The sequence below is a fragment of the Onychomys torridus genome, chromosome 11 (genome assembly GCF_903995425.1).
Source record: "Onychomys torridus chromosome 11, mOncTor1.1, whole genome shotgun sequence".
Taxonomy (NCBI): domain Eukaryota; kingdom Metazoa; phylum Chordata; class Mammalia; order Rodentia; family Cricetidae; genus Onychomys; species Onychomys torridus.
Genome location: NC_050453.1, coordinates 43948154 through 43975924, shown reverse-complemented (window position 1 = coordinate 43975924; position 27771 = coordinate 43948154). Strand labels below are relative to the sequence as shown.

The 27771-nt window shown below is 40.6% G+C and overlaps 1 protein-coding gene across 1 annotated transcript in view; it reads right to left on the bottom strand.

Moving 5' to 3' along the window:
* Positions 1-27771, bottom strand: part of Hmcn1 (hemicentin 1) — a 439960-nt gene that overhangs the window by 29488 nt on the left and 382701 nt on the right. Inside the window, exons 82-97 of the mRNA XM_036202400.1 lie at positions 25181-25371; positions 22133-22346; positions 19988-20122; positions 19058-19248; positions 17090-17171; positions 14203-14472; positions 13571-13741; positions 13281-13451; positions 9032-9202; positions 8386-8556; positions 7768-7938; positions 7448-7618; positions 5247-5396; positions 4508-4645; positions 3293-3414; positions 2350-2587 (exon numbers count right to left, since the gene is read on the bottom strand). Of these exons, the coding sequence (XP_036058293.1) occupies positions 2350-2587; positions 3293-3414; positions 4508-4645; positions 5247-5396; positions 7448-7618; positions 7768-7938; positions 8386-8556; positions 9032-9202; positions 13281-13451; positions 13571-13741; positions 14203-14472; positions 17090-17171; positions 19058-19248; positions 19988-20122; positions 22133-22346; positions 25181-25371 (2757 nt within the window). The remainder of the gene's footprint in view (positions 1-2349; positions 2588-3292; positions 3415-4507; positions 4646-5246; positions 5397-7447; positions 7619-7767; positions 7939-8385; positions 8557-9031; positions 9203-13280; positions 13452-13570; positions 13742-14202; positions 14473-17089; positions 17172-19057; positions 19249-19987; positions 20123-22132; positions 22347-25180; positions 25372-27771) is intronic.

Below are 27771 nucleotides of genomic sequence, written 5' to 3'. Positions count from 1 at the left end.
CACAGTGCACACTGCTTTTCAATTATCAATACGGCATAAATGTTCTCTTTACTTGAGTAAACTTACAGTGGTTCTAGTACATGACCAACACTCAACAATTGTTAGGAAAAAGAATGAATTAACTATTTCTTGAAAATTGTTTCAATGAATGGTTCTTTTTTTTTTTTTTTTTTTTGGTTTTTTGAGACAGGGTTTCTCTGTGTAGCTTTGCACCTTTCCTGGAACTCACTTGGTAGCCCAGGCTGGCCTCGAACTCACAGAGATCCGCCTGGCTCTGCCTCCCGAGTGCTGGGATTAAAGGCGTGGACCGCCACCGCCGGGGTTTCAATGATTCTTTAAGAGATTATTAAACATGTGTTGTAATTTACATATTATTTCCAACTTCCAGAATGTTTATTTATTATTTTTCTATTATAAAGAACACTAGGTGAAGCCTCGAGAATAGTTATGTCGGGCTATTTCTGTGATTTTTGTTAGGACAGATTTTTGAGCATAAAAATTTGTTAAACAACCAAGAATGCAAGAGTGCCCCCTGGTGGTTACTGGGAAACTGCAGGGGCGTCTTTCAAATGTAATTTACGCGTGCAGGGGCTGCAACAGAACTGAAATGTCTTCAAATGTGTTTGCCTATATTCTGGGACCTAGACTGCTCAGTAACAATCTCAGATGGTACAAAGATGTTCACGTGTCTTTAGGCTTAAAATTTAATATTTCATGCCTCTTTCAGCAATCATGTTTTCTTTCTGAGGCACGTCCAATATTTTGGCGCTGCGATGAGATTTATTTCTCTACAGTTTGTGATCAAGGTCTTTGCAATCTGTCACAAACACGGGTGCTATAGCATAACCACCAAGGAAAGCTGTGCACACACTGTGGGGACTGCTGAGTAAAGTGAGTGAGGAATAAACCTCGTCTGTCATTGCTACTACTGTCATGAGGCAGAGAGCTGAGACTAACTCACATGAAAAGTAAAGCATAGTAAACATTCTACCTGGCTATGGAGATTTCTTTATATTAAAAAAGAACAATGGAGCTGGGTGGTGGTGGTGCATGCCTTTAATCCCAGCACTCGGGAGGCAGAGCCAGGCAGATCTCTGTGAGTTCGAGGCCAGCCTGGTCTACAGAGCGAGATCCAGGACAGGCACCAAAACTACACAGAGAAACCCTGTCTTGAAAACAAAAAACAACAACAACAAAAAAAATGGAGTTACAAAAAAAATCAATTAAAAAAACCCCAAAATGCCACAGAATATTGAAGTGACTGCTGTATGGTTTTAAAGACTGAGAAGGAATACTGGGGACCGGACCCTTCAAATAAGCACACGTCACAGGGGAGCACTTCAAGGTATGGGACTGTCTTTAGAAAATGGAGAGAAGTTGAGAAATGATCTATTACATGACAATTTCCAGGAATGAGAAATAATATTATTATAACTACTGCCACACAGGTTTTGGAAGCCATCTAAGGTAACTAGATGTTCTAATTTTTCCTGGAAAAATACCATTGCGGTACCGTCCCTTTATCATAGGAGTCGTGGTGTGGAGGAAAAGCTTCATGGCCACATCATCTAAGTCCTAAGTGCCTGTTAAGACATGTCAGTACCAACTCCTTTATTTTCCCATTTTCTCTGTGTTGTATCTCTGCTTGAGCCATGTCAGTTGACCTTCCTGAGCGACAACATCAATACACTCAATAAAGAGAATAAAGTGCTTAAAAGAAAGCAGCTTTGAGAATCTGAAATTTTCTGATTAGCTTAAGCTGTGATGTACTTTTTACATCATATTTCAGGGACTTTGAAAATTCATTGACAGATACATTATTCAAAAATAGACTTTATTATCTAAAGAAAAATTATTCAGGCAGATAGTATATATTTTAATCCTCTCTAAGAATATGTACTGGGACACTAATCCTGCCAGGCACTATGACGGGGCATCCTAGTAAACTAAACGCAACTGAACAAGCTTTACACAGGACTTACCTACAACAAAAACAAAGAGCGTAGCACACAGGAAAACTGAACTTTAGCATGCTAGGCCTGGGCCTTCAAATTACTATGTTGAATGTCTTCAAGGCTTTTAAAAGGAACAAGATGCAGGGGTTGGAAAGATGGCTCAGTGGTTAAGAGCACTGACTGCTCTTCCAGAGGACCCGCATTCAATTCCCAGCACCCAACATGGCAGCTCACAACTGTCTGTGACTCCAGTTCCAGGGGACTTGGCACCCATGGCAGAATACCAATGCACATAAAAATAATAAATAAATTAATTAATAAAAGACAAACCCCAAAAAAGAAAGAAAAGAAAAAAGAACAAGATGGCAGCAGATGTTTGGATTTTTCATATTACCTTTGGAAATTGAAGCATGGATTTTAAAACCCAGCGTCTCTTCCAGCTGGTTATAGTTAGACTCCACAGAAGATGCATGAAGGGTTTCCACTAAGAAAGGCATTTTCCCCCAGGCCTGATCGTAGAAAATGGTGTGGTTCCATGTGTAGGGGACACTGATGCCATCGATGGTGAAGAGGCGGGTTGAGGAGGCATAGAGCTGCCCAGGTCCTGTTTGAACGTAGTCCTCTGTGTAATCCTAAGGGACAGGATTGAGGGTCAACACGGCACCTGGCATTTTTCATAGTGTACTATAAGGTGTGCTGTGAGGGAGAAGAAGCAGCCTTAGAGAGTAACACCGGGATTCAAGATAAAACTGCAACTGCCCAGTAGTCTTCTGGAAGTCACTCTTAGATTGATTCTTTTCATTACGATCAGGTTTGCAATTTATGGTCACAATTTGTGGTTTAACAAGATACTGTGGTTGTAGGTCACGAATAAAGCAAGTTGTATGAAGACTATTTTCTCCACTCTGTAAGTTCACAAAGTGTTTCAGTTTTCCATGTCTTTCAAGTTAAAAAATCTTGAAATTAAAATATAATTACCTCATTCCGCTCTCCCTCTCCTTTCTCCCCCTCTTTATCGATGGTACACAAAAACTTCTTATAGGGATCTAGTCTCTTTTTCGGAAGAAAACTTAACAAGTGGCTTAATTCAGCACAGCAGGTCTTGTGGCTCAGACACACTCGGCAATAAAAACACTCAGAGAGATTTAAAAGCTGAGCCCCTGGAGATTTTTTAAGCCAAGACCAGATGGATATTTACAACCTTGCTGGAGTAGGAATTTATCTCCAGAGCAAGCAGTAAGAAGCAAAGACCCCTGTGCTCTGTCTACAGGGCTTTTGTTTGCCCCCCTCCTCCTCCTCCTCCCACTAATAACCACTGAGAACTTGCAATGTGTTACCTTCACACTGACTTCAGCAGGTGACTGGAGCTGCAGGACATAGCCACTCACAATGACATCAAGCAGCAAAGTGCCGTCAGAATCCAAGCCCCGAGCCACGTGTGTCATCCGCAAGACCTCTCCTGGGAATGACAATGAATTCATTCGCACAGCAATAACAACAACAACAACAACAACAACAACAACAACAACAACAACAACTATTATTATACATGTGGTTTGTGGAAGCGTAGAGAAGGCTGATCTAATAATATAGTTTTGTTTCAGATGTGAATAAATATGTAAGAGAATTGTTAGCACAAACATTTCCCATTAGAAAGTTAGCCTTATTGAATTGTCTTCCAAAATTCTATGTGGTAAAAGGATAGCGTTTGATTATGCAGAAGATTCCATATTTTAGACTCAAGCAATAATCAAGCATTTCTACACAATTACTGCCTATTATATGGGCCAGGCAACTACACCAGGGGGCAGCAATGCCCACAGGCCTACAGGGTTTTGTTTTTCTTCCAGAGCTTCAGCAATGTTTAAAGGGCATCTTTATATGTGGATGAGTATCAAAGGCCCCCTTGTCCTCTGTACTGATTAAACATTGGCTAAGGAGAAGCCCTCCCCCACATTCTTCCTCAAAGGTCAATCCCAAGGAGACTGGCCCACTCCAAGGAGGCTGAAATGGAGCTTTGCATGAAACTTTGTGAATACAGGAAGGGCCCCAAAGGGCTAACACATAATGATTAGGACAAAAACAGAGCAGAAAGCATTAGTGTGCTCGCCTTTGCTCCATCTGCTAAGTAAAGAATCATCATAAATAAATGAGTTGATTCATGGTTAAAGACAAGGATTTAATTAACAAGAATGATTTTCCTTTGTTATTCATGCTTTAAACCTCTTAAAGGTTTAAAGACAAAGGTACAGAAAGGAAGAGAAAGAAGTTTTGGGGTCATAAGTTTACTATTCTGCTTGATAACACAGTCCCTTACAGACCTTATACGTGTCCACTGACAGAAAAATATAAAACTGCTTTTTACATTATTCATGTAATATGCACCAAAAACTTGTAATAACTTTTCATGGGAACATGTACCATATTGTTCTTAGTCACCAAGCTTTACAGCGATCTATCTATATCTAATATAGGTATCTATATCTATGTCTATCTTCCTGTCTGTCTGTCTGTCTGTATATAGTAGACTATTACATCCACCTGACACTAACCAGTGGCAAATTCCACTTGGGTCTCTCGTTTGAAGACTGCGTTAGTGAGGGTAAAACCATTGACTGCTTCTCCTATTTCTTTGGCTGTTGTCCAGTAAATGGGATTTAGGATGGAAATGATCTTTCTCATTGCTGGACCTAAGAGAAAAAGACAAACAGAGTTACAGAGCAAAATATTGACAGTCAATTATTGTCATAGTACATTATTCACAAGGGCGGATGCTAATGTTGACTAACGCACAGTCCCTACATCTCTGTGTATCTTTTTTACTAGCATATTCTAGCTACACAAAATACTGGGTTTCACTATAACATTTTCATACATGTACTAATGTACTTGATTTCTCCCCAACCAGTTTCTCTTTGAGATAAAGACAAACAATGTATTATACCAATGACTTAATGTTTCATCCTTTAGAATCTTTAGGTGAAAATAATAAGATTAAAAAAATAAAGTATGTTTTAAAAAAGAAATGTATGAAGGACTGTGAGATGGCTGAGTGGATCAAGGTGCTTGCTGCTAAGCTTGATGACCTGAGTTCAATTTCTGGGACCCACCTTGTGGGAGGAGAGAACTAATTCCCACAAGCTGCCCTTTCACTTCTATATACATACCATGGTACACACATTAATGCGCGCGCGCACACACACACACACACACACACAAATAAATAACAACTAATTAGTTAGTTAATTCTAATAAATAAGTTTATTAAAACTCATAAATAGAGTGACTCACCCAGACTTCGAGGCACATTGGTAATCTTGGCCTGTATTATTCTTGTATCAGAGTTGGGGCTATCTGTTATTGTGGCATCAAGGAAAGCAATTCCAAACTCAACATCATTAATATTCCCAATAACACTTCCTCTGGCTCGCTGGGGTCCACCTATTGAGGGAAGGAAGCAATTCCATCAACATTACATGAAGGAAAGGAAAGCCAAAGTGCAGAGATGCTACAAATCTTTTCTCAGACATCAAAAGAGTCCTAGGGAATCCAAATTTGAAAGCAAAATTAATAGGCTTTTAAAAGATTCCACTTTCACATAACACCCATTATCCCCATAAATCTAGTATCCTTCCACTCTGTGAACATCATAGAGCTATTGCTTAAGCCAAAGAATACAGTATGTCCATTCTCACAGTCCAAATAAAGCATGTGTTTGTTGATGGTGATGAAACCATGACTACATTGAGTTTATAGAGAAAGTCACATGTGGCAGTAAACACTTCTTGTGCATTAACTCTTTTGTTCCTATCAGCAGTACTAGAAGGGAGCCTTAAATAGACTTAAATAGTTTGCAGGCTGGGCAAACAAAATTCAGAGAAATGGTAGCTCTACCATCACTACAGGTCTGGAGAGAGAAGACTGAATGCATTATCTTCTTGTCTTCAAAATGTGTTTTGGAGTAGAGACACTTATTTATCTAAATTGATAACTTAAAATTGTATGTGTTTATTGTAGATAATGTGTTGTTTTAAAATATACATTAAGGGGAAAGATGAAATTAACTAATTAGCATATTTGTCACCTCATATACCTACTGTTTTTGTAGTGACAATACTTCAAGTCTATTCTCTTTTCATTGAAGCCTCCTGTATGATTGTGGAGAAAGTAGAAAAAGAACATGGAAGTAGACACAGTGGGACAGAGGTCTCCAGTGGCAGAGGGTGAGGGCAGAGGCTTGGAGACATGCTGGTCAAGGCTACAAAGTCATGGAGGTAGAAGAAATTAAACATATTGACTGTGGAGCAAGTCAATTATATTATTGTTAATAATATTAACCCATGTTCTTTTAGACATTGTTTCCTTCTTTAAAACAGGGAAAGATCTTACCAACAAAATACCATCTAATCCTTGTTGCAAGTCACTGCTAGAATAACGTGGTATATTGTTCAGTCTAGATTAGAGTGTGTGTGTGTGTGTGTGTGTGTGTGTGTGTGTGTGTGTGTGTAGCGCATGTGCATGCACCTGTATGTACATATGTATGTGTGTATGTATGTATGTTTGTATATATACATTAGTTCCTTTGGAGATGGGAGTCTCAGCAGTCTTGAGCTACAGATAGAGCATTCATTATTGGCTATATCAATGAGACAATAATTAACTTGAGAAAATTTTGAGAAATATAATTTTGACAGCACTGTAAAATTGATACCAAAACAATTTGATTAAAGAACAAATATGAAAGGTCTCTCGTTCCTCGGTCCTAGGCAGGAGAAAGAGGAACCCGGTGGGCAGGATTGCTGATTCAGTTTTCTGAATGATTACTGTCAAGTGTGGCTTCTGTTTTAACTGAGGAGCTTGAGTCCCAGCATTGAACAGATGTTTCCTCAGTCTGATTGCCTGGTTGGGTTCCTTGAAACCTTATCGGATTCTGGGACTCAAGCTGTCCATCTATCTAGATGGGACACATCATCATCTGAAGGCAGAACTATTCTCTGGCCTCAGGAGGGAGTCTCCAAACCCTCCATGACCATTTGTGCATAGAGCGTGTTTGCTGAGTAGTTGAAGGGGTAGGTACTTAGCCTTGCAGCTTGTCCACTTACATAATAATCACTCAACGTGAATCATTCTCACCCTCTCAAATGAGGCCTTCTTGATTTTCAGGGACATTTTGTTTTTAAAGAAAACTTTATAAAGCTTTGTAAGGTCCAGTAGTATCTTCCCATTTCAACCATATGGAGCTGTCAATTTTAGTCTCCCTGTAATCTTTAGGAATATGTCCTCTGACATGAAGAATCCCCAAAGGAGCAAACAGAGGCCAGAACGCAGCTGTAAGTGCTGCTATGCAGGCACATTGCTTTTATATCTCTCCCTCCCAGAGCTGGTACTGTTTCATTCATTGTGGGGTCCAAATGGTGACTTTTTCTGCTTTGCGTGGAGACTCCACACTTGTGCTAGCTATGGTCCTGCCAAAGCACAGCTCACTTACTTACCTGGACAGGCCTGCGTATTGCATCTGGATACCTGGGTGGCATCTCCTGGACAGGAACGGCCATTTTTAGATGGTACTGGATTGTCACATAGCCGCTTCCGCATCCTTTCACCTCCTCCACAAGAGACAGAACAGTGGCTCCAACTGTGCCATGTTCCCCAGCTTCCATCCACTGTGAACAGGAACGGAATGTTCAATATTAATGAATCAGTTTTAAAATCTTCACTGAGGACACCCCCAATAGGCAAGTGACAGGGCTGTAGCGATGATCACTGAGTGAAAAGGTTCACTCCTCCTGCAGACTGGAATTAAGAAGCTCACCAGGACACATGTCAGTGTTGCACCTCTGGATCTGGGTATCTGGCCCTCCACAGGCTCTTCCTCCATTGGCGGGTCGTGGGTTGTCACATGTGCGGTACCTTCGCATCTGCCCTCCATTGCAAGTCCGGCTGCATGTTCCCCAGCCACTCCAGGGGCTCCAGTTACCATGGGCTACAATGTGAAATAATTTGACATGAAACAGAGCTCTGACAATGAGAAGTAAAAGAAACCATGACATTCATCCCCAAATCAAGGGAAACCCTTCAAGAAATAAACAGAAAGACAACCAATCAAAAAGTGAGTATCTTTCCAAAGCAGGTGACGTAGGTGATACTTTGACTAGAGACAGAAGATATATTCTAATAATGATGGGATTCCCTTCAACTGCTCTGCTATCATATTTAAACTATCCCAGGAGCTAGAGGTGATATGGGAAACACAGTCTCCATTCTTGCTGAGCAGAGACTAATGTTCAGAACACACTAAACCAAAACAGCATTTTGGCATCCTAAATGAAAGGTCAAAGAACAAGCAATAAAATACTATAACTTTAAGGTTTGGAGTCTTCACAAAGCTCTACAGAAGTGACAACATTGACTCACTGTTTCTAACACTCACTTGGACAAGGGTCACTATTACAAAAATCACTCTGGACATCACTCCCTTCACATTTGCCTCCTCCATGCTGTGGCACTGGGTCAGAACAGTCCCGTGTTCTCTTCCTGGCACCTCCGCCACAGGACACACTGCAGGCACTCCAGCTGGCCCAAGTCGCCCATTTGCCATCAACTGCATTAACAGAAAATCATATGTGCTTGGTTACGACCTGGAAACGATCAGGTTAAAAAATGATCAGAGAATCTGGATGGAGAAGTGGCTCAGATGTCGAGCGCATGCAGCTCTTCCAGGTAACCCGAGTTTGCTCCTCAGCACCCACGCTGGGTGGCTCACAATTGCCTATAACTCCAGTGCATTTGGCCCCTTCTTCTGACTTTTACAGGTACCCACACAGGTGGCACACCCCCCCCCCCAAACATAAATAAAAATAAATTTGAAAATATGAGCAGGTCAAACCTTGGTCATGTTAGGGTGAGTGACATTGTTGGTGAGGGGCAGATGTTATTAGCTAGTGACATTGTTGGGTGAGGGGCAGATGTTATTAGCTAGTGACATTGTTGGGTGAGGGGCAGATGTTATTAGCTAGTGACATTGTTGGGTGAGGGGCAGATGCATTAGCTGAGTGTGTCAACTCTGCTTCTCTCACCTGGACAGTGTCTCTCATTGCAAACTTGCATCTGGGTCTCTGCTCCACTGCAGTAGTCCCCACCAAATGATGGTGGCGGGTTGTTGCAAAGCCGTGTTCTAGTCTGCCTGCCTTTCCCACAACTTCTGCTGCACGCACCCCAAGGCTGCCAAATACTCCACACTCCATGAACTACAAACAACAGAGGCAGTTTCAAGCCATAGAACCGTATTTATTTAAATAACAAAATTATGCAAATAAATTAACTCCATAGTGAGTTAAAAAAAAAATCCCACAATCTAAAATAACTTAAATTGAACCAAAAGAAATATAACTAATGATGTTCTCTTTTTCTCATGTTTGGTTTTCAGAGGGAATTCTGTCCAGGGACATTCAGAAGGGCTAACTAATGCCAAAATAAATGCTTACAATTATTCAAAGGAGGCTATTTTATTAAAATCAAATTTAATCAAGTAACCATATGTAAACAGAACCTGAGTGTTTAAAGCCCTAGCTAAGCATTTGTGAACATTTGGTACTCTAGGGAGAGCAGAAGAGACCAGAAGCTTCTAAGCAAGTCTGTCTAACAGATCTAGATATGCTGTGGGTAACAAGAAATTTTCAACAATGCTATTTTGGACCCAAGACTACAAGCATGCATCTCTAAATGTGACCTGGCTTCCCACTTCAGTATGTTCTCGATCTTTCGACAACAGGGTGATTTGCACAGGTCTAAGTCTTTAAACAATTTTCTCCATTATGTAATGTTCATGAACTAGAAATTCTGAGTAACACACTCACCTACGTGCTAAACAACAGAAGCAAAACTGACCCGTAGTTTCCAAAGAGTGCAATTATGGACTTCCTTTTGGTAGCTAACACATTACAGCATCAGACCACAGGACTGGAACAGCCTGCCGCTTCCTACCAGGTGCGTGGGCTGAGAATCAGCACTATGGGTTCCCTTATGCAAGAGTCAGTATCGGTCCAGATTTCCCTCAAAGAGCTTTCTAGATACCATGCTCATTATGTATGCTTCTTTGATCACTAGCTTTACCAAGATATGAACCAAAAGTGAGGTTAAGACTTGTATCTAAATATTATCAACATAACTTCTAAGAAACTGCAATATTAAAATCAACCAATGAGATTATAATTTTTCTGGTTTTAAAGAAAATATTAAAATATCTTGCATTGTCTCATAATTAATTGATCTCTGACTAAGGTGGCTACTTATTCTCTTGCTTTATAGACAGCGGCAAACACAATCACATGAACCTACTGTACTCAACAAGAGTTTGTTCTCAGACAATGACTTGACTGACCCCAAGAAGCTGGGAGGGATCATTGAAGACCACTATGCTGAGACTGTAATGCTCACAGTCCTCACCTATCGACTGTGTCACTTCAGACATTCTGCAGACCCAGGGGCTTGAAAACAGCCCAATTTCAAGGACGTTAGTTAACCAAAGTCCAAACCTCTGATAATATAAAAATGTGTTATTACAGGAGGCTAGAGCTAACTGGCACTTATTTATGTCATGCCTGTCTTCTTTCTAGTCTACAATACACAAATGAGGTTTGAAACTCCCTTTGAAAATGCTTTGACTTTTTATATTAATTCACAAAGAAACCCTAACCAAGATCAGCTTTTATGACATAAGATGGAGTAGAATTGAAAACTGCTTTTATATAGAGAGACAAACAACACAAAAGAAAGAAAGAAAAGATGAGGAAAGATAATGTAAACCAGAGAAAGCATACGAAATCATGATTGGCAGATTCTGAAAACCTCCTAAATAGCCAAACCAATCCACAAAGAAGACACAGAGAGGAACTGCTAAGTAGGATTTCACACTATAGCCAGTGCATTGGTTGGAACAAGTGGAAGCTCTGTGAAGAGCAGCGGAGGCCCAGGCTAGGAATAGCCACTCTAGAGAAGCCCTGGGGCCAGAGGGCGCTCGGTCCTTATTGGCCAGTGGCCCGGCTTCTGAGTGTTATGCTTCAATACTCAGGGTGCACTGCATCTTCTGAAACCAAATCCAGGATATTTTGAGCATAATAATAGATAAATTAATGGTGTATTATGAACCCCCTGAATAATGAGTCTTTATTGATGTAAGTCAGTAAGTAAAGAAATAATAAACAAAATGTTCTTTGCAAACAGAAAATGATAACAGCTGTACAGGACACAACAGAAAAAAATCAGTATTTTATGAGAAGCAGAAGAGTAACTTATGCGGGAAATAATCACATGGATGCTGGCATTAGCAGGTGAAAGACTGGTACCATGTTTGTGTAGTTGTAAAGTGTCCCTGCACGGACATACTATTAGGGGAAACAGCAGCACCTGCTAGTTTTGTGGCATCCTTCTGCCTCCATGGTTGGCATCTTCCCACTAGGGTGGCGTCACTAAGCACTCAGTTGAAAAGAGACATGACTCTTGTTCATTGTCTGTCTCAGGGGCGCTACTAACAGCATGCCCAAACAATGGCTAAATTCAACTGGCTTATAGATTGTGGCATAACTAAGGAAAGCCCCCCCCCCACCACCAAATAGTAGATCAATAAGACGGTGGGTAAACAACTAGTTACCAAACATGGAGAGAAAAGCTGACACTTATTTTAACATAATTACAAACACCCTTCATTATAAACACTTTCATTACAAACTACAAACACTTTCATTATATAATTTCCTAAGCTGACAACGGAATATAAACTCTCTAATTAGGTATTTATATTTCCTTCTTCTTTAAATAATGCCATTACTTTAGAGACTAAAGCAAACCCTTGACATTTTACTCATGTTAAAGACTTCAGGGCAGTGGGCTTTGTTTGTCTACCTGTCTGATTATTTTTTTGGGAAGATTATAGGCATGCACCACCATGCCCAGATCAGTACTTTGTTTTTGAAATACAATTGAAATAAAACCAAACTTCTGGTAAAGTATCCCGGATCCAAGCAAATAGACTTGGGCATTGCATCAGTCTGGGTTCAAATACTCAACTAACTATGCAGCTTTAGTTAATGAATTAGTTAATAAATTCCCATTGTTTTCTAAATTTTTCCTTATGTGCATAGCAAGATACAGTACACAATTCAGTGACTGTCTCTTTTGGGGGGAGCTTTATCTTTTGTCATGATTCTCTCTCTGTTTTGCTCCACTAATGCTCTCTTTTGAGTTTATTCAATTTGCTTATCAAGGTTAAAAATTACTCTCTACCCAATAGTCTGTGTTCAACAGAACATGTTATATTCCACCCATTCAAGTGTTTAGAGATTCAGATACCATCAAATCAGAGTACGTAATAAACATTGTCAAGAGTCTAGAATAAATGAAACGTTCCTGACTAGTCCTTCCTCTCTTCTACATGGTCTTTCCTAAGAGCAACAAGGACCTCTTGGCCCAGGACCCCTTGACTACCTACATGAGCACGTCATCCAAACTGCCCCCAAAGTGCCCACCTCCTAGATTTCGTTCAGACCAAACAAGTGACAAAATTAAACTCAAACATAGTTAATTCTCAGAAGCTGAAATGAATTTCAGAGAGAGGAACTTTTTCCCTCTGAGGTCTGAGATGACCAGGCCACTGTGAACCACTCATTGCCTGTGGTCATTTTTTCCACTCATGGGAAGAAACGAATGGAAGATTAAGCCAGAGAAAAGATAGTGGAGATCAGAGATGGAAGGCACCCCAGCAGAAACATTGGCCAAATCCTTGCATTCAGTTATACCTGAAAGAAGAATTCTCTGCTTATGTAAGTTTGATTCTGTCCCTTGAATCTGAAAGAGGCATGGCATAGGAAGTTAGCAACAGCAGGAGTACAAACATCTGGCACAGCGCTCCTCGGCAAGGTAGAAGAGTAAGACAGTAAACGAGAAGATGCAAGCATGCTCCTTTCGTTAGCACACTTCCCAGTAAGTATTTAACCCTCCAAGCTCATTTCCTTCCTTGAAAATGGATGGCTAGATAAGCTGTCACCTGAAGTCCCCACCTTTCAAATTTCTGAGTTAGTATATACTTAAGTTTCTGTGCATGATTAAAAACACACCAAGTGCAGAACCACTTTCCTGTTCTGTGGAGTGAGATATTTTTCCTGCAACACAGTCATTTCATTACAAGGCTCTTTGTAAAGCAGGAAAAGAACACAGAGAGGGAGCAGATTCCCGAAAATGGAAGCCAAGACATCTTTTCACAATGAAGAAAGGATCTTAACTCTAGGACAGGAATTACTATACAAAAGCTTAACTGGTATGGGTCCTCACCTGGGCAAGGCCTAATGTTACACATGATGATTTCCACAGCATGCCCCTCACACGGCCGTCCACCATGCTGAGCCGATGGGTAACTGCAAGTTCTGGTCCTGGTTTGGTTGCCATGCCCACAACTTCTAGTGCATTCTTCCCAGAAACTCCACTCTGACCAGTGACCATCCACTACAGGAAGGTAAAACCATTACACCATCAGGTAAATTCAAATGGCAAGCACTAACCCGGAGGCAGCCCAGAGGTAAAGAACAGACGCTCCAGTCCATTAAACACCTGCGGAAGTATACCTGGACACAACTTATTTTGACAGTGTCGTGTTTCTGAGTCTGACCCTTGGCATGGCCTCCCACCGTTGGCTGGAAGTGGGTTGTTGCACAGCCGACTCCTCTTCTGGATGCCTTTTCCACAGCTGACGCTGCAGGGCCTCCAGGCAGACCACAGCGAAAACCCACCATGCACTGCAAATGGAACATTGGAGAGTTGTCTCAGGTTTGTAAGTGAAATCTTCGAAGTCTACTTTCACTGAGTTTACATGCCGGCTGTAGAGCTGCGTGCGATTGCTGAGGAACAGCTATGGAAACTTTGCTTTAAGGGTAAAATTAATATCTAGAAGTGAGAGATTAACTCAATTAAATTCCCTCTCAGATCCTCTGCTGATTCAAGTGGTCATGGCTACGGGAAAAACAAAAGATAAAAAAGTTTCCATATTTCTTACCCTTCCATCTATACATATGTATATATATCATATACATCACGTTCTGAAAATTTTTGCTTAGTTTTGAATGAAAATTTACTTTAGGGTTCTGAATGGCCAGCATGGCCTTTGAAGACTCTAAACTGTCTCGTTTTAATCGTATTAGCTGATAAACCAGAAGGAGACTGGGAATCTGAGCTGTCTTGGGTTCTGCTCCCTACTTACCTTGGACGATGACAGGCACTCTGACAAGGACAGAGCCCATCAAGTTTCGGGCAACGCACTCATATACAGAGGTATCTTCCTTGCGAGCAGCAGCGATGTATAAGGAGCTGTTGGAAAGCATGGTGAGTCGGTTATCCCAGGGGATAGGGTGCCCTTCGCGGGACCACGTGACGGTTGGCTGAGGTTCACCGGTTGCTTGACAGTCCAATATGACTCTGCCACCAGCATCCACCACAGTCTCCACTGGCTCAAGAGTGATAATAGGAGGGCCTGTAGGAAAGTAGACAGTGACCCTTAGGTGCTAAGGGGCTATAGAAACATTTTATCTGATTAAAATGTGATGACTTTATTTCGAAAAGAATGATAGGGCTTTGATATTGAGTAGTATGACCTAAAGAGAAGAAATGAGGATTGTGGGTTTTGAGTTGGGCAATAAGGTTTGTGCTTGGGTAAGTCAATAACACACAAATGAAAGAAGAGATCTGATGGGAGGCAGTGGGGAGTGGGTGGTGATTTGCATTTTCTTTTAGGACACTGACCTTGAGATGTCTATGAGACATTCACATAAACAGGCCTAGATGGCAGGCAGAGTCAGATACAGCCACAAAGAAATCTCAAAATCGAGATTTTTGGCAAGGAATGTGGATCTGTTTTTCATAATTGGATGAGATTGCTTCAGAAGAGAAAGTGACATGGTAAAGAGATGATGTGACATGCATACAAGGGCATGAAGAGATGGGCAGAAGGCTGGTTTATAAATGATACAAAGAACTGACCACCGAGGAATCAAGAGAGAAGAAACAGGAATCCTAGCAATGAAAGGAAGGAGCTTCGGGAGAAGGGAGAGGCTTCTGTCAGCATCTGGACAGGAACAGCAAACCCAAATGAAGTTCCTGGAAAGGAGCAGATGTGTTAAAAAAAAAAAAAAAAAAAGAAGAAGAACAGGTACTTTATGAAGATGTCTGGCCAAAGAGCACATGCACAGACCTCTAACTTGATTGACTGTCAGAGAAAGAGAAAGCCAATGAGTAACCTGGCGAAGGCATCCAACTAGTCTATTGAGAGTGTGACTTACAGTCCTGAGACTGTAAATTCTGACAAGCACTTGGGGGTAATGTTGGGCAGTATCTAATAAAGTTTAACATACACTCACAGAAAAAAATGGTTTTCAGATGTAGCTGATGGCAGGATGCTTCTTTCTGTATCATTCTGCATACCTATAAACTTAACTCAGGAGAGACTTCCTCAGGGAGGAAGATCTTGAAGTACATTTTCAAAATTGAGGCTGGTCCCTTCAGCAGGGAGAAGACACCTCCATTTGGTGAGAGACACAGCATGGAGTTAGACTTGGCATTTTCATGACTAGAAAGGATGCTTGACTCAGGGCATGGGGTAGTAGTTCACAGCGTTTTTCAGCGCTTGCTAAAACCTATGCTTTCCTTTCCCCCAAGAATCTCAGACACCTTTGCAGTTGAACGAGTGAGCGGAGGCCAGCAAGGACATTGTGGAAAAGGAGAACTGTGGGATGATCACACAGTGATAGTGAGGTTGAACTGGGAGGGGGCGGACTCACTCAGTGACAGGGGGAAAAGCCTTAGATCCTTCTGCATGGCGACGGCCCATTTAATATAGAGAAGTGTGCCATCCTATCTAAGTATAAAGCAAAATGGAAGCCAACACATTTTGTTGTAACACTTATATGCTACTGTTTTAGAAGGCATTACTGACACATCTTTGAGAAAAAGTCACCTCCTCACCTTAGCTCTGCTGTCTTCGCAACTGTCCCACAGCACTTTGCTCTTCTATATGTACCGTACAGAACCATGTGTACCATGTAGAGCCATACCACTAATTCACCTTTCAACCAATGTTCACATCCATAGAGAAACAGCCTCTGCTTTTATTGACTTCCTCACATTTAGATAACATCTATACTTGCAAACTAATGCCAAATAAAGCAAGTACCTCGGGTTTATCATTCCCACTAAATGCCAATAAAGTTACTAAATAAGCTTGTCCACTCATGATACCAGGGCCAAGAGAACTATGCCATTCGACTTAGAATCTTAATTTGATGCCTATAAAGCTATAATGTAAAATAAATATAAAATTCCATGTGTACATATTTCATGGTCAAATAAAGCACATCATTTACAGAATCATCAATCAAATGTAAACATTTTATCTGAATGAAAACACTGCTCTGTGCTTTGATCTTAATGTCAATAATATTTTTGGCCTTTTGATGTTAGGTGTTGAAAGGATCCACTGTCAAGATTTGTATGTTAGCGGATCTGATGACGTTTTTCTTGACCTGGGTCAGCAGAACTTGTCATGTTTCTCTAATTTTGGAAACTCTGATTGCCAATGGCATTTACTGAGGGACTCCATGAAGAGTAAAGAATCCCACTCAGAAAACACAGCTATTTCATGGGAGAGGGCTGCCAATCCGCCTGGAAGCCCTTTTGAGATCCTTTAAATTACTCTTTATTTTTAATACACACGTTTCCTTTTATTGAGAATAGATTTATTTCTCCCATAATATATTTAGTTCATATTTTAAAAGCATAAAAGGATCTCTTTGTAAGCATGTGGCAAGAGTCTAGTGAACCACAGCAGGCACCCACTGTTGTCAAAGGTTTGACACCAGGACACTGTGACTCTATTACCAACTGTGGAGGTTAGCCAGGAGCAGAAAAGGATTCTACAGAAGTGCATCAGTGTTATGGCTCATGACCACTGCTCCATTACCATCAGGAAAGGAAACTAGACACACTGTGAAAGTTACTGCTCAAGGAACGTGTTACGGGGTTTAAAGGAAATGGTCCTTCTCCGTTGGGCAACATTCCTGCTCTTGTGCTTTCGGGAGAGGGATGCAGCAGCTTACTTTGCAGAGTCAGGCTCATGCTGCGCTCCACCACCCCGGCCTCATTGGCGGCTACACACGTGTAGTCCCCGGCGTCTTCATTCTATGGAAACAAGTGTGCTTATGAGAACAGGGGTCTGCAGGCCTTGTTGCTTTTTTAGTATGGTAGCTCATGTGGAATTTCAGCTTTGGGAAAGCATTTTCATGGAAATAGAAAACCTCACCTATGTCTAAGTTTGAAAAATGAGAAGAAGAAGAGGAATGGGGGAACAAAAAAGAAATTCCAAAATTAAAATTGTTCATATGATAGTGAGTCCCGGCAAATCAAACTAAAAATAGCATCATTTTATAACCACCTCTTTAAAATGAAAGAAAAGTATAGCTGCTATGATTATGGCCATCTTAAAGTCCATTAAACCAGCCAGTACAAATGAACCAATACTGAGTTCTTTCTAACTGGAGGTTTTGAAAATGTATCAAGCTGGGTTCCTAGGGAGTTTGAAATTAAGGAAAGTGAAAAATGAATTTACTCATCATAATAAATTACAGACTTGCATAAATATATATATATATATGATACAGAAAACATGTACTGTATGATTTCACTTATTTATAATACCATATGTGAGCTTAGTTTGAAGTTTCAATATATTATACATATGGAGGTTTCTAGTAGGCAGCTGGAAATAGGACTTGGAAGTCTCAGGGCCGAGGCTACATATTTAGCACCATGTAGTTGTATAATTAAAAGACTTGGCAACAACATTAACAATGGTATTTATTCAAAGAGTCCCCAAAGTTTGAGAAACAGTAATAGTTGTATAGAAGGAAAAGACACCAATGAAGAAAATTGAGACTTACTATGACATCACTTAAAATGAGAAAAAAAAAAATCTCAAAACTAAAGTATCAACCAATAACAGCTAACATTAAAAAAAGAAAAAAGAAAACAAAGCCTGGGGAAAGGCCCACTGGATTAGGTAATGGTGTATTTTGATTGTTATTTTAATTAAGAATGAAAGCATCTAAGAGAGCTCACCAGGTGTGAGTTAATGAACTGTTTGTACTCGTTAAGAAATATTTAGATGAACCTCTCTTTACTGAATAATGAAGTACCAGCAAAGCCTTGTATATTTATTAGTTTCCTGATGAAATTTATCCTATAATTTACTTATAAACCATGTTTATAAATTTTTGATCTTCTTGTTCTAAAATAGATTTGAGAAGTTTCTCTCCTAAAATTAAATAATAGATCAATGATTGTGGAAAAAGCAACAAAATTATCTTATTGCTTTTACTTATTTGAAAGAACAACAGTCTCACCTTATATTATTGTTTCATAGTTTCAAAAGAATTTAGTTACTGGATGAAATAATGTTACACATACAAAGGAACACTATTCAGCAGTAATAAAGTCTAGAATCTTGTCATTTGTGACAAGACTGATGGAACTGGAAATCATTATAAGTGACACACATCAGGTACAGAAAACTAAGTCCTGTGTGATCACAGAGGGAATATACAAAGTCAAGAGGCAAACGGTGATTACCAGAGGCTGGGGGTGAGCGGGAGCGATGGCAAACCCATCATCAATGGGTTACTTGGCTATGGTTAGTAAACGTGGAAGATTCTAGTGTTTTATTGAGCAGTAAGGTAAATGCAGATAAAAACAAAAAGCTAAAAGAGAGGGTTTTAAAGGTCTCCATCATAACATCTGATAAATGTTTAATTTGATAAAAACATTCCACAGTGTACACAGATTGAAACACCTCATGCTATACTAATTATTAGGTACATTTTAGGCTTACATATATCAGTTAGGACATACATTTAAAATACTTAATTTTAATGAACAGATTAAAAGAAGGAGTACACTAGTTGAGATATCATGATGTGCAGAGGACCGTAGAGGAAAGTTTTCTCATCTTCAAAGGGCATAGACAAAGACACAGTGACACAGATAGTGTCAACAACTCCAGTGAAACTTACCACAGTACCGTAGATGGCCAAGGAACCATTACCCAGCTGTTGGATCCTGTGGCTAATTTCTATGTCTGCACCCTTCCGGCTCCACTGGATAGTTGGGGCGGGGTCTCCTCTCACCTCGCAGTTTAGAATTGCATTACCACCCAGTGGTTCAATCCAGTTAGATGGGTAATCACCTTTGAAGACTGGAGGCTCTGGGAAGTACCATAAGACAGGCAGGAAGGAAAAGCTGGTGCTGAGTTCCTGTGTGACTTTTGACTCACAAAGACCTATAACTTAGCAATGAGGGGAAAGCCACTTTCAAATGTCCTGGGTTTTTCAGAACTGTCACTCTTACTAATCTCCAGGTAGTATCGCCAATTTTAGTCCTCATCTGGGGACGACCCTACTTCATGACAATGATCGCTTTGTTTACCTTTTTCTTACTTAGTGTGTGTTGTGCATGTGTGGGTATGTAAACATGTGTATAGGTGCTCTTGTGGCTATGTGTGTGTGTGTGTGTGTGTGTGTGTGTGTGTGTGTGTGTGTGTGTGTGTGTGTGTAGCCCAAATTTGACACTATGGATCTTCTTCAATCACTCCTCACTTTATTTATTGAGGTAGAGTCTCCTTCTTGACCTGGAACTCACCAATCCCAGCTAGGCTATCTAGCCAGCTCTCCTCTGGATCTCTTGTCTGTCTCCTGAGTGCTGGGTTTGTATGTGGCTGACACATCTGCTTGGGTTTTACATGGGTTCTGGGCATCCAAACTTGCATTCTAATGCTTAAAGCTCAAGCATCCTATCCACGGGGCCATCTCCCCAGCAACTCTCTACCTGTAACTCTCTAACTGCAGCAACTCTCTAATTGCAGTCATGTTGTATTACTTCATAGCGAGGAAACAAACTTTCATTATGAATAAATGACAAAGGGACCATAGAACAGTTTTACCTACCTTTCACATAAACAAATCCAATCGCTTTCACAAAGCCAACGCTGTTCTCCGCTGTACACACATAAGTGCCTGAGTCCTCTGTTGACACCTTTTCAATAACAAGTTCACTGTGTCCATTGACACTGTCAAAGTGGGCTGAGGAAACAGATTAGGAAACAACACAGATGCCTCTCAGTGACCTAGGAAAATGTCACAGCAGCATAATATTTTTCAGGTTAGATTTATGAGCGAGTCAGCAATTGAACCGTAACTGGACAAGAGAGCCCTTAGCACAGAGCCTCCCTTGAGCTATTTACTCTGTCTATAGACACTCATTTGAAGAACCCAAACAGCCCACAGAACAGGAAAAGAGAATGAAAACAAACCTCTCTCAAGAGTATTTTATAGTGTTCCTTTCATCTCAGCCTGTTGCTTAGAGCTGGCTCATGATGGCTCTGAGTTTCAAAAACCCTTCCTTCAGAAATATGGCATTTTCCATTCCATTTATCTCCCCACCAGTTTTCTTCCCAAACAATTTACATCAATGATGGGCACACCTTTTCAGTTGTAATTCAACTGACTTGGCAGGTTGTAGGGAAAACATGAAAATATATCCCTGGTAGGTAATGACAACATTATGATCAAGTCTAAAATAACTTAAACTTCCCCATAAATCATAAATGCTGAGGATGTAAATATTTACAAAGCAGCTATATTATTCGGATGAGAACTTAATATGAGAATGCTCATCCTAAAAGAACTGATACTAAACATGCTGCTACCTGATTATGTATGGCTACTTTGTATGCATTCACTCACTTATTTTTAAAGAACTCATTCAACCATATTGAACAGCAAATTAAGCTCACAAATGTAAATACCAGAATTAGCATTTGCCTCAGAAAAGAGTTCTGATTTTTAGACACTGCTTTTCTTTATCAAGGTATAATATGTTCTTACAAAGGTGATATAGTTGATGAATTTCAATCATTCACATAATTCATTATCACAGAAAAATCTCAAGCTGTTACCGCTCCTCTAGTAAGGTGTGTGGTAGATGCAAATCAGAACTCTGAGGACTGGGCAACCACTCATTACTGACAGTATCTTTATACTTGTTATTGATGGCATCTTCCATGATGAAATCAAACAAGTAAGAGCGATGAAAAGAGAGAACCATGAATTTGAAAGAGAACAAGAAGAGGTCTAGGGGAGGATTTGGAGGGAGGGAAGGGAGGGAAGGGAGGGTTGAAATGATGTAATTATACTGTAATCTCAAAAATAAAATAAAGTAACCCACACAAGTATATAGACATGTGTCTTCCAGGGATGAGTGTCCTAGGTTTAGCACCAACTTAACACTCAGAATACACGGTGGCTAGACATTTGCTGTGTCAATTAACCTCGTCTTTTCTGAGGTTGATTCACCCAATGAGAAGCACTGTGTTCTGTAAGATAAGTGAATTTGTGAGCTGGGCAGTAGGGGTGCATGCCTTTAATCCCAGCACTTGGGGGGCAGATCTCTGTGAGTTTGAGGCCAGCCTGGTCTACAGAGAGAGTTCCAGGCAGCCAGGGCTACACAGAAAAACCCTGTCTTGAAATTTTTTTTTTTTTAAAGTGCATTTGCAAGTCTCTATCAGCAACCTCTTAACCGGCTGATGAGCATTGCAGGGGGTCCATCAGAAGCAAGTTTAGATGCCTAAGATACAATACTATCTCCTTTTGGGGAGAGGGTTTTGTTGTTGTTGTTGTTGTCAAAAGTTTTGCTTGTATCATAGACTATATAGTTCTTGTGATCCAGTTATCTTTTCAAAAGGATGAGCAGTGCATCTGTACTGGGAAAAAACACATAATTTTACAGAATCTTATTTGTTTTTTTTTTTTGTTTTTGCTCTATTTATTTGCTTTATTTAGTGATAACATCTCCTATGGCAAAGGCTGGCCTCTCGCTCACCAAGTAGTTGAAGATGACCTTGAACTCCTGATTTTTCCTGCCTCTGTCTCTCAGGTGTAGGGATTGCAGGTGTTCAAGAACTTCCAACCCTGTCACAGGGCAGAGTCAACTCTATACCTGTGACTCCTCAGTGACCTCTAAGAGGATGTAGAGACTGGGCCACACAGCTGAATGGATGCATACATTTAACTATGAAGAATTAAATCACCAACCTGGAATGATATTGTTGTTGAAGGTCCATGTTAGTTTGGGCAAAGGGATGCCAGTGGCTTTACAACTTAACCGTAGCTGTTCGCCTTTATTTAATGACAGGTCTCCGGGAAGTTCAGTGAAAGTGGGAAGGGAATGAACAGTGAGTGTCACAGTATGTGTATCTTCACCAGCAACATTGTTAGCAACACATGTGTAGGTACCAGAGTCCTCCAGCTAAATAAACAAAACAGTTTTCCAAGTGTTAATATATTACAACCTCCAAAATTCTAGCCCTTGTTCCCCAAGGAGCACATTTACTTAATGGCAATCTAAGTTTCCACCTTTTAGCATAAACCGTCAAATTAGATTTTTGCATCCTGTGATTTAAAATGTATGAATTTAAGCATATAGCCCATGCCACACAGAACTAGACCAATCATGTCATAAGATCTTAGAAAACACCACAGGGTCTGCTGTTATTCAATGTTCTGAAGGGCAAAGAACTTCTAAGGTTGTTGGCATCTTGACAACATAGTGGGCCTTCTGGGTAATATGATCAGAGACCAAAACCATCAGAGGACATGGTGGGAAGAAGGCCACTGTTCCCTGTAATTCTGGAGTCTCCCTTGCTGAGTCCCATAGCCAACTTCATCACTCGCTGTACTTGACATACTGGCAGTAGTAATCTGAGTTTGAATGCCTTCACTTGGGTATCACTCTGATAGCTTCCCAGCTAACACGCTCTCCATCCATTGTTGTGGTTTCCCCTCAACATCAATGTCTTCACGTTGACTTGTGCGAGACTCAGTCTTTAATCCTCTTTTAGTCTCTTTCTGCACCCAGACCCCTGAGGATCTCATCTAGTATAGTGGTTTTAAACACCACTTACATGTTGACAATTCCCAGTGTCTCAAACCAAGATTTTATTTCAAAATCCTAATAAACTGTGAATTTGTTCTGATTTCTGCTTGAACAACCAGTGGATATCAGATGGCCGCAGGTGCAACGGGCGAGACCAGGGAACTGACATTGCTCCTTTCTTGTCACGTGCAGCTATTTGCATTTTCATGGAAGGCTGTTCTAGACTTAGACTTGTAGACTCATGTGATTGAGTTCTCCTTCATTTTCACCTTCCCCCACACCAATGAAAATCTCTCCTGATGTGTTGATTTCAAAGCACGCGTGGAACCCAAACTTCTCACTCTACTAGTACTCACCAATGAGTTCTGCCATCTGACTTCTGACCCTCTTCCCCACATCTCTCTGCTCCTAGCTCTGCATCCTTACTGTTCCTTTTCTTTATCATGGCTGAGCTGGCTAGCTTTCTGAACACTTGACACAAGCTAGAGTCCTCTGAAAGGAGGGAATCTCAGTTGAGAAAATGCCACAGAAGTTCCAGATGGAGTGCCTTTTCTTAATTAGGAACTGATTGGAGGAGGGATGAGCCTATTCCAGTGGTGCCAATCCTGGGCTGGTTGTCTTGGATTCTATAAGCAAGCAGTCTGAGCAAGTTATGATGAGGGAGCCAAGTAAGCAGCTCCCCTCCACAACCTGCATCAGCTCCTGCCTCCAGATTCCTGCCCTGCTTGAGTTTCTGTATTGTATTCCTTGGAAGATGACCAGTGATGTGGAAGCATAAGCCAAACAAACCCTTTCCTCCCCAGTGTGCTTTGGTCATGGTGTTTCATTGTAGCAATAGCAACTTTGACCAAGGCAATGACTGAGTCGAATTCTTGAGAAACATAGAGGAAATAATATCATGCCCCTGCTGGAACCTGAAAGGAATTCTGACTTTCACTATGAGTAGGAAGAATCCTTGTTCATTATCTCCTTGATGGTACCTGGTATGGCCTCCATTTTTCTCTGATTCCTTTTCTCATGCTTTTACTGGCTGCCAGTTTCTCAAACATACCTGGTCCATTCTCACTTAAGTTCCTTGATGTTTCTCAGTGTTTAAATAAACCAAGTTGCTCAAAGAGAAAGTGCTTAATAAATATGAGATGGGTTGGTTGACTGTTTCTAAATGGACTAAGGTTATGCATCTACTACTGATTATTTTACTATGGTCTAAAATATTAAGATTTTTTTTACTCAAAGCAATGACAAATTGGAAATAAAATATTTATCACATTCAGTATTGAAAGAATTGAAGTTTGGTTGCATGCCTTTTTTTCAGTGAAAACACATACCACAAACTGTCCCAGATTGTGTGAACTTAAGTTAAAAATCTGTTGTTATGGAAATAAAGTATTAAAACATCTTGTTCATGTATATCATTTAGAAAAAAAAAATTCCACATATTACTCAAGTCTCCCATCTGCTATGTATAAGGTGTCTTATAGATGGGGTCCTTTAAATGTATCTGAGGCATTGTCTCCTAAGTTTTAAATATTTTTTCCTCAGGGCCTCGAAGAGTGATTGTATCCCAAAGCAGATTTCTTAAGTACAATCACAATGGAAGTCAAGCTGTTTCCACTTGATGGCTACTGTTCTAGAGACCCCAAACAGGATGCCCAGGGCATCCAATATCTCATTTGCATAGCTCCGTAGAATTTCCATTTCATAAGCCAATTATTAGAAAGGGTTATTTAAAAACCCTTTCTTGGCATTTTCTTCATCATACCTCAGACATCTACAGGAGTGTCTTCCGTCACATCCTCCAGACATAGTTATTATCACCAAGAACAGCACAACCACTTAGGAATTTCCCACAAAAATAGAACAATCATTTTAGGAGAAGGCCACTTACTGGTTTCAGTTCTTTTGTTAAATACACTTCTAATTCCAAGGATATAAAACAAAGTGCAAGATGGCTGATGTGTAAAATTAAAACACAAATATAATAATAATAAAAAAATATTTCCTTCTGAAAAACAAAAACAAAAACAAAAAGAAAAAAGAAAAAAATCCCAAAGGGGGGAAAAAAGAGAGAAATTAGTCTTATGTTGAATTTATAGGTGTATTTCCTTTCAGTATTAAAGGAAATACTTCTGAGCTACATTGAGAAAAAGAAGGAGGTAAATTAATCACTTGGCTCTGCTGCATGTATTCACATCCATTAAACTTACCAAAACATTTTCCAAGATGAGCTCTCCATATGGCTGGGCAGTGTATTTCCCTAACAAGTTGGCTATAAGAACACTGTCTTTTTCCCAGTGAACTGCAGGCGTGGGGATTCCATCAGCAACGCATGGGAGAACAGCTTGGGAGTTCTCATTGACTGTGTAGTGTACTTCTGTACTTTGGATCCTAGGAGGTACTATGAAGAATTTAAAGATAGTCACCCAGAACATTGAGCTCATACTGAAAATCAACACACAAAACACCCCTTTGAGGGTGACTTTGCTAGGAATATGACAAAATCAAAGAGTATGAAATAGTCTATTGTTGTATGAAAGCAACAAGTTCTTAAATAATATTTCTTATTTATTCTTTGTTCATAAAAACATTATTTGTAATAGCTAGAACCTGGAAACAACCTAGATGTCCCTCAACTGAAGAATGGATAAAGAAAATATGGTACATATACACAATGGAGTACTACTCAGCAGAGAAAAACAATGACATCATGAGGTTTGCAGGCAAATGGATGGATCTAGAAAAAAATCATCCTGAGTGAGGTAACCCAGACTCAGAAAGACAAACATGGCATGTACTCACAAGTGGATACTGAATGTAAAGCAAAGGATAACCAGACTACAACCCACAGATCCAGAGAAACTAGGAAACAAGGAGGACCCTAAGAGAGACACATGAATCATCTTGGGAAGGGGAAACTGAGATCTCCACGAGTAAACTGGGAATGGGGGGGCAATAGAAAAGAGGGGATGGGGGATGAAAACATGAGGAATGGGATGGTAGAGCTGGTGGAGGGACAGAGTAGTAGAGCAATGAAAGAGATGTCTTGATAGAGAGAGACATTATGGGGTAAGGGAGAAACCTGGTGCTAGGGAAATTCCCAGGAATCCACAAGGATGACTCTAGATTAGACTACTAGCAATAGTGGAGAGGGTGCCTGAACTGATCTACTCTGGTAATCAGATGGATTGGTGACTACCCTAACTGTCATCATAGAGCTTTCCTCCAGTAACTGATGGAAGCAGATGCAGAGATCCACAACCAAGCACCAGGCCAAGCTCTGGGAGTCCAGTCGAAGAGAGGGAAGAGGGCTTATATGAGCAAGAGGGGTCAAGATCATGATGGGGAAATCTACAGAGACAACTGAACCAAGCTCATAGAAACTCATGAACTTTAGACCGGCAGCTGTGGAACCTGCATGAGACTGGACTAGACCCTCTGCATATGGGAGACAGTTGTGCAGCTGGATCTCTTTGAGGATTCCCTGGCAGTGTGATCAGGATCTATCCCTAGTACATGAGCTGGCTTTCTGGGTCCCATTACCTATGGTCAGACACCTTGCTCACCCTTGATGCAGGGGAGAGGGGCTTGGTTCTGCCTCGGCTGAATGCTCCAGGCTTTGCTGTCCCCCCATGGGAGGACTTACCCTGTTGGAGGAGGAAATGGGGGGGGGGGTGGGATAAGGTGAGGTGTGGGAGCAGGAGGAGGCATGAGATGGGGATCTGTGGTTGGTATGTAAGATGAATAACATTTTTTCCTAAATAAAAAAATTTCATACATGTATACAATGTATCTTAATCGGGTCCATTCTTCACCCCCTATACAACTCCTCCCCAAATTCCCCCAAACTTCATGTCCTCTTTCTTTCCTTTTATTGAAAATCATTTTTTTCACATAATATATCTTGATTATGGTGTTCCCTCCCTCTCCTCCTTTCAGGTCCTCCCCACCTCCCTTTCCATCTGGACCCATTCCCTTTCTGTCTCTCATTAGAAAATAAACAGTATTCTAAGGGGTAAAATAAAATAAAATAGGAAGATAAAACAAAAATTAACACATCCGAATTGGACAAAACAAACTAACAAAAGGAAAAGAGTATAAGAGAGTCAGAGACCCACTCATTCACACACTCAGGAATCCCCCAAAAACCCACTAAACTGGAAGCCAGAATATATATGCAGAGGACCTAGTGTACACCGGTACAGGCTGTGTGCATGCTGCCTCAGCCTCTGTGAGTTTATATGAGCTTTGATCATATTGATTTAGAAGGCCTTGTTTCTTGGTGACCTCCATCCCCTCTGGTTCTTACAGTCTCATTCTCTCTCTCTCTCTCTCTCTCTCTCTCTCTCTCTCTCTCTCTCTCTCTCATCTATCTACCTACCTACTTATCTAATTCATCTAAATATTATTTTTTAACTCACTGAGTTCATGACGGCTGCCCATGAGTGTATGGATGTGGGGACATGGACATTCACTGGGGCACGGACAACTCATCACTGGGCACCCCAGCCAAGAAAATTAACTCTTCCTCTCCTAGCAGCCATCAACTTCTAATGACTCCTCATCTGCGGACAGGGCTTAATAGTTGTTCCTCGCCCATGCTAGAATTTTTAACTGGTTTTATCTTGTGCAGGTCATTCACCATTTGATTTTAAAATTATGTTTTATTTATTCTTTGGGAATCTTATGCAATACATTTCAATCATATTCACCCCCCTTTTCCAACTCATCCTAGGTTCTCTCCTATGTGTCTACCCATCCAACTTCACGCTCTTTCCTCCCTGAAAAAATAAAACAATGC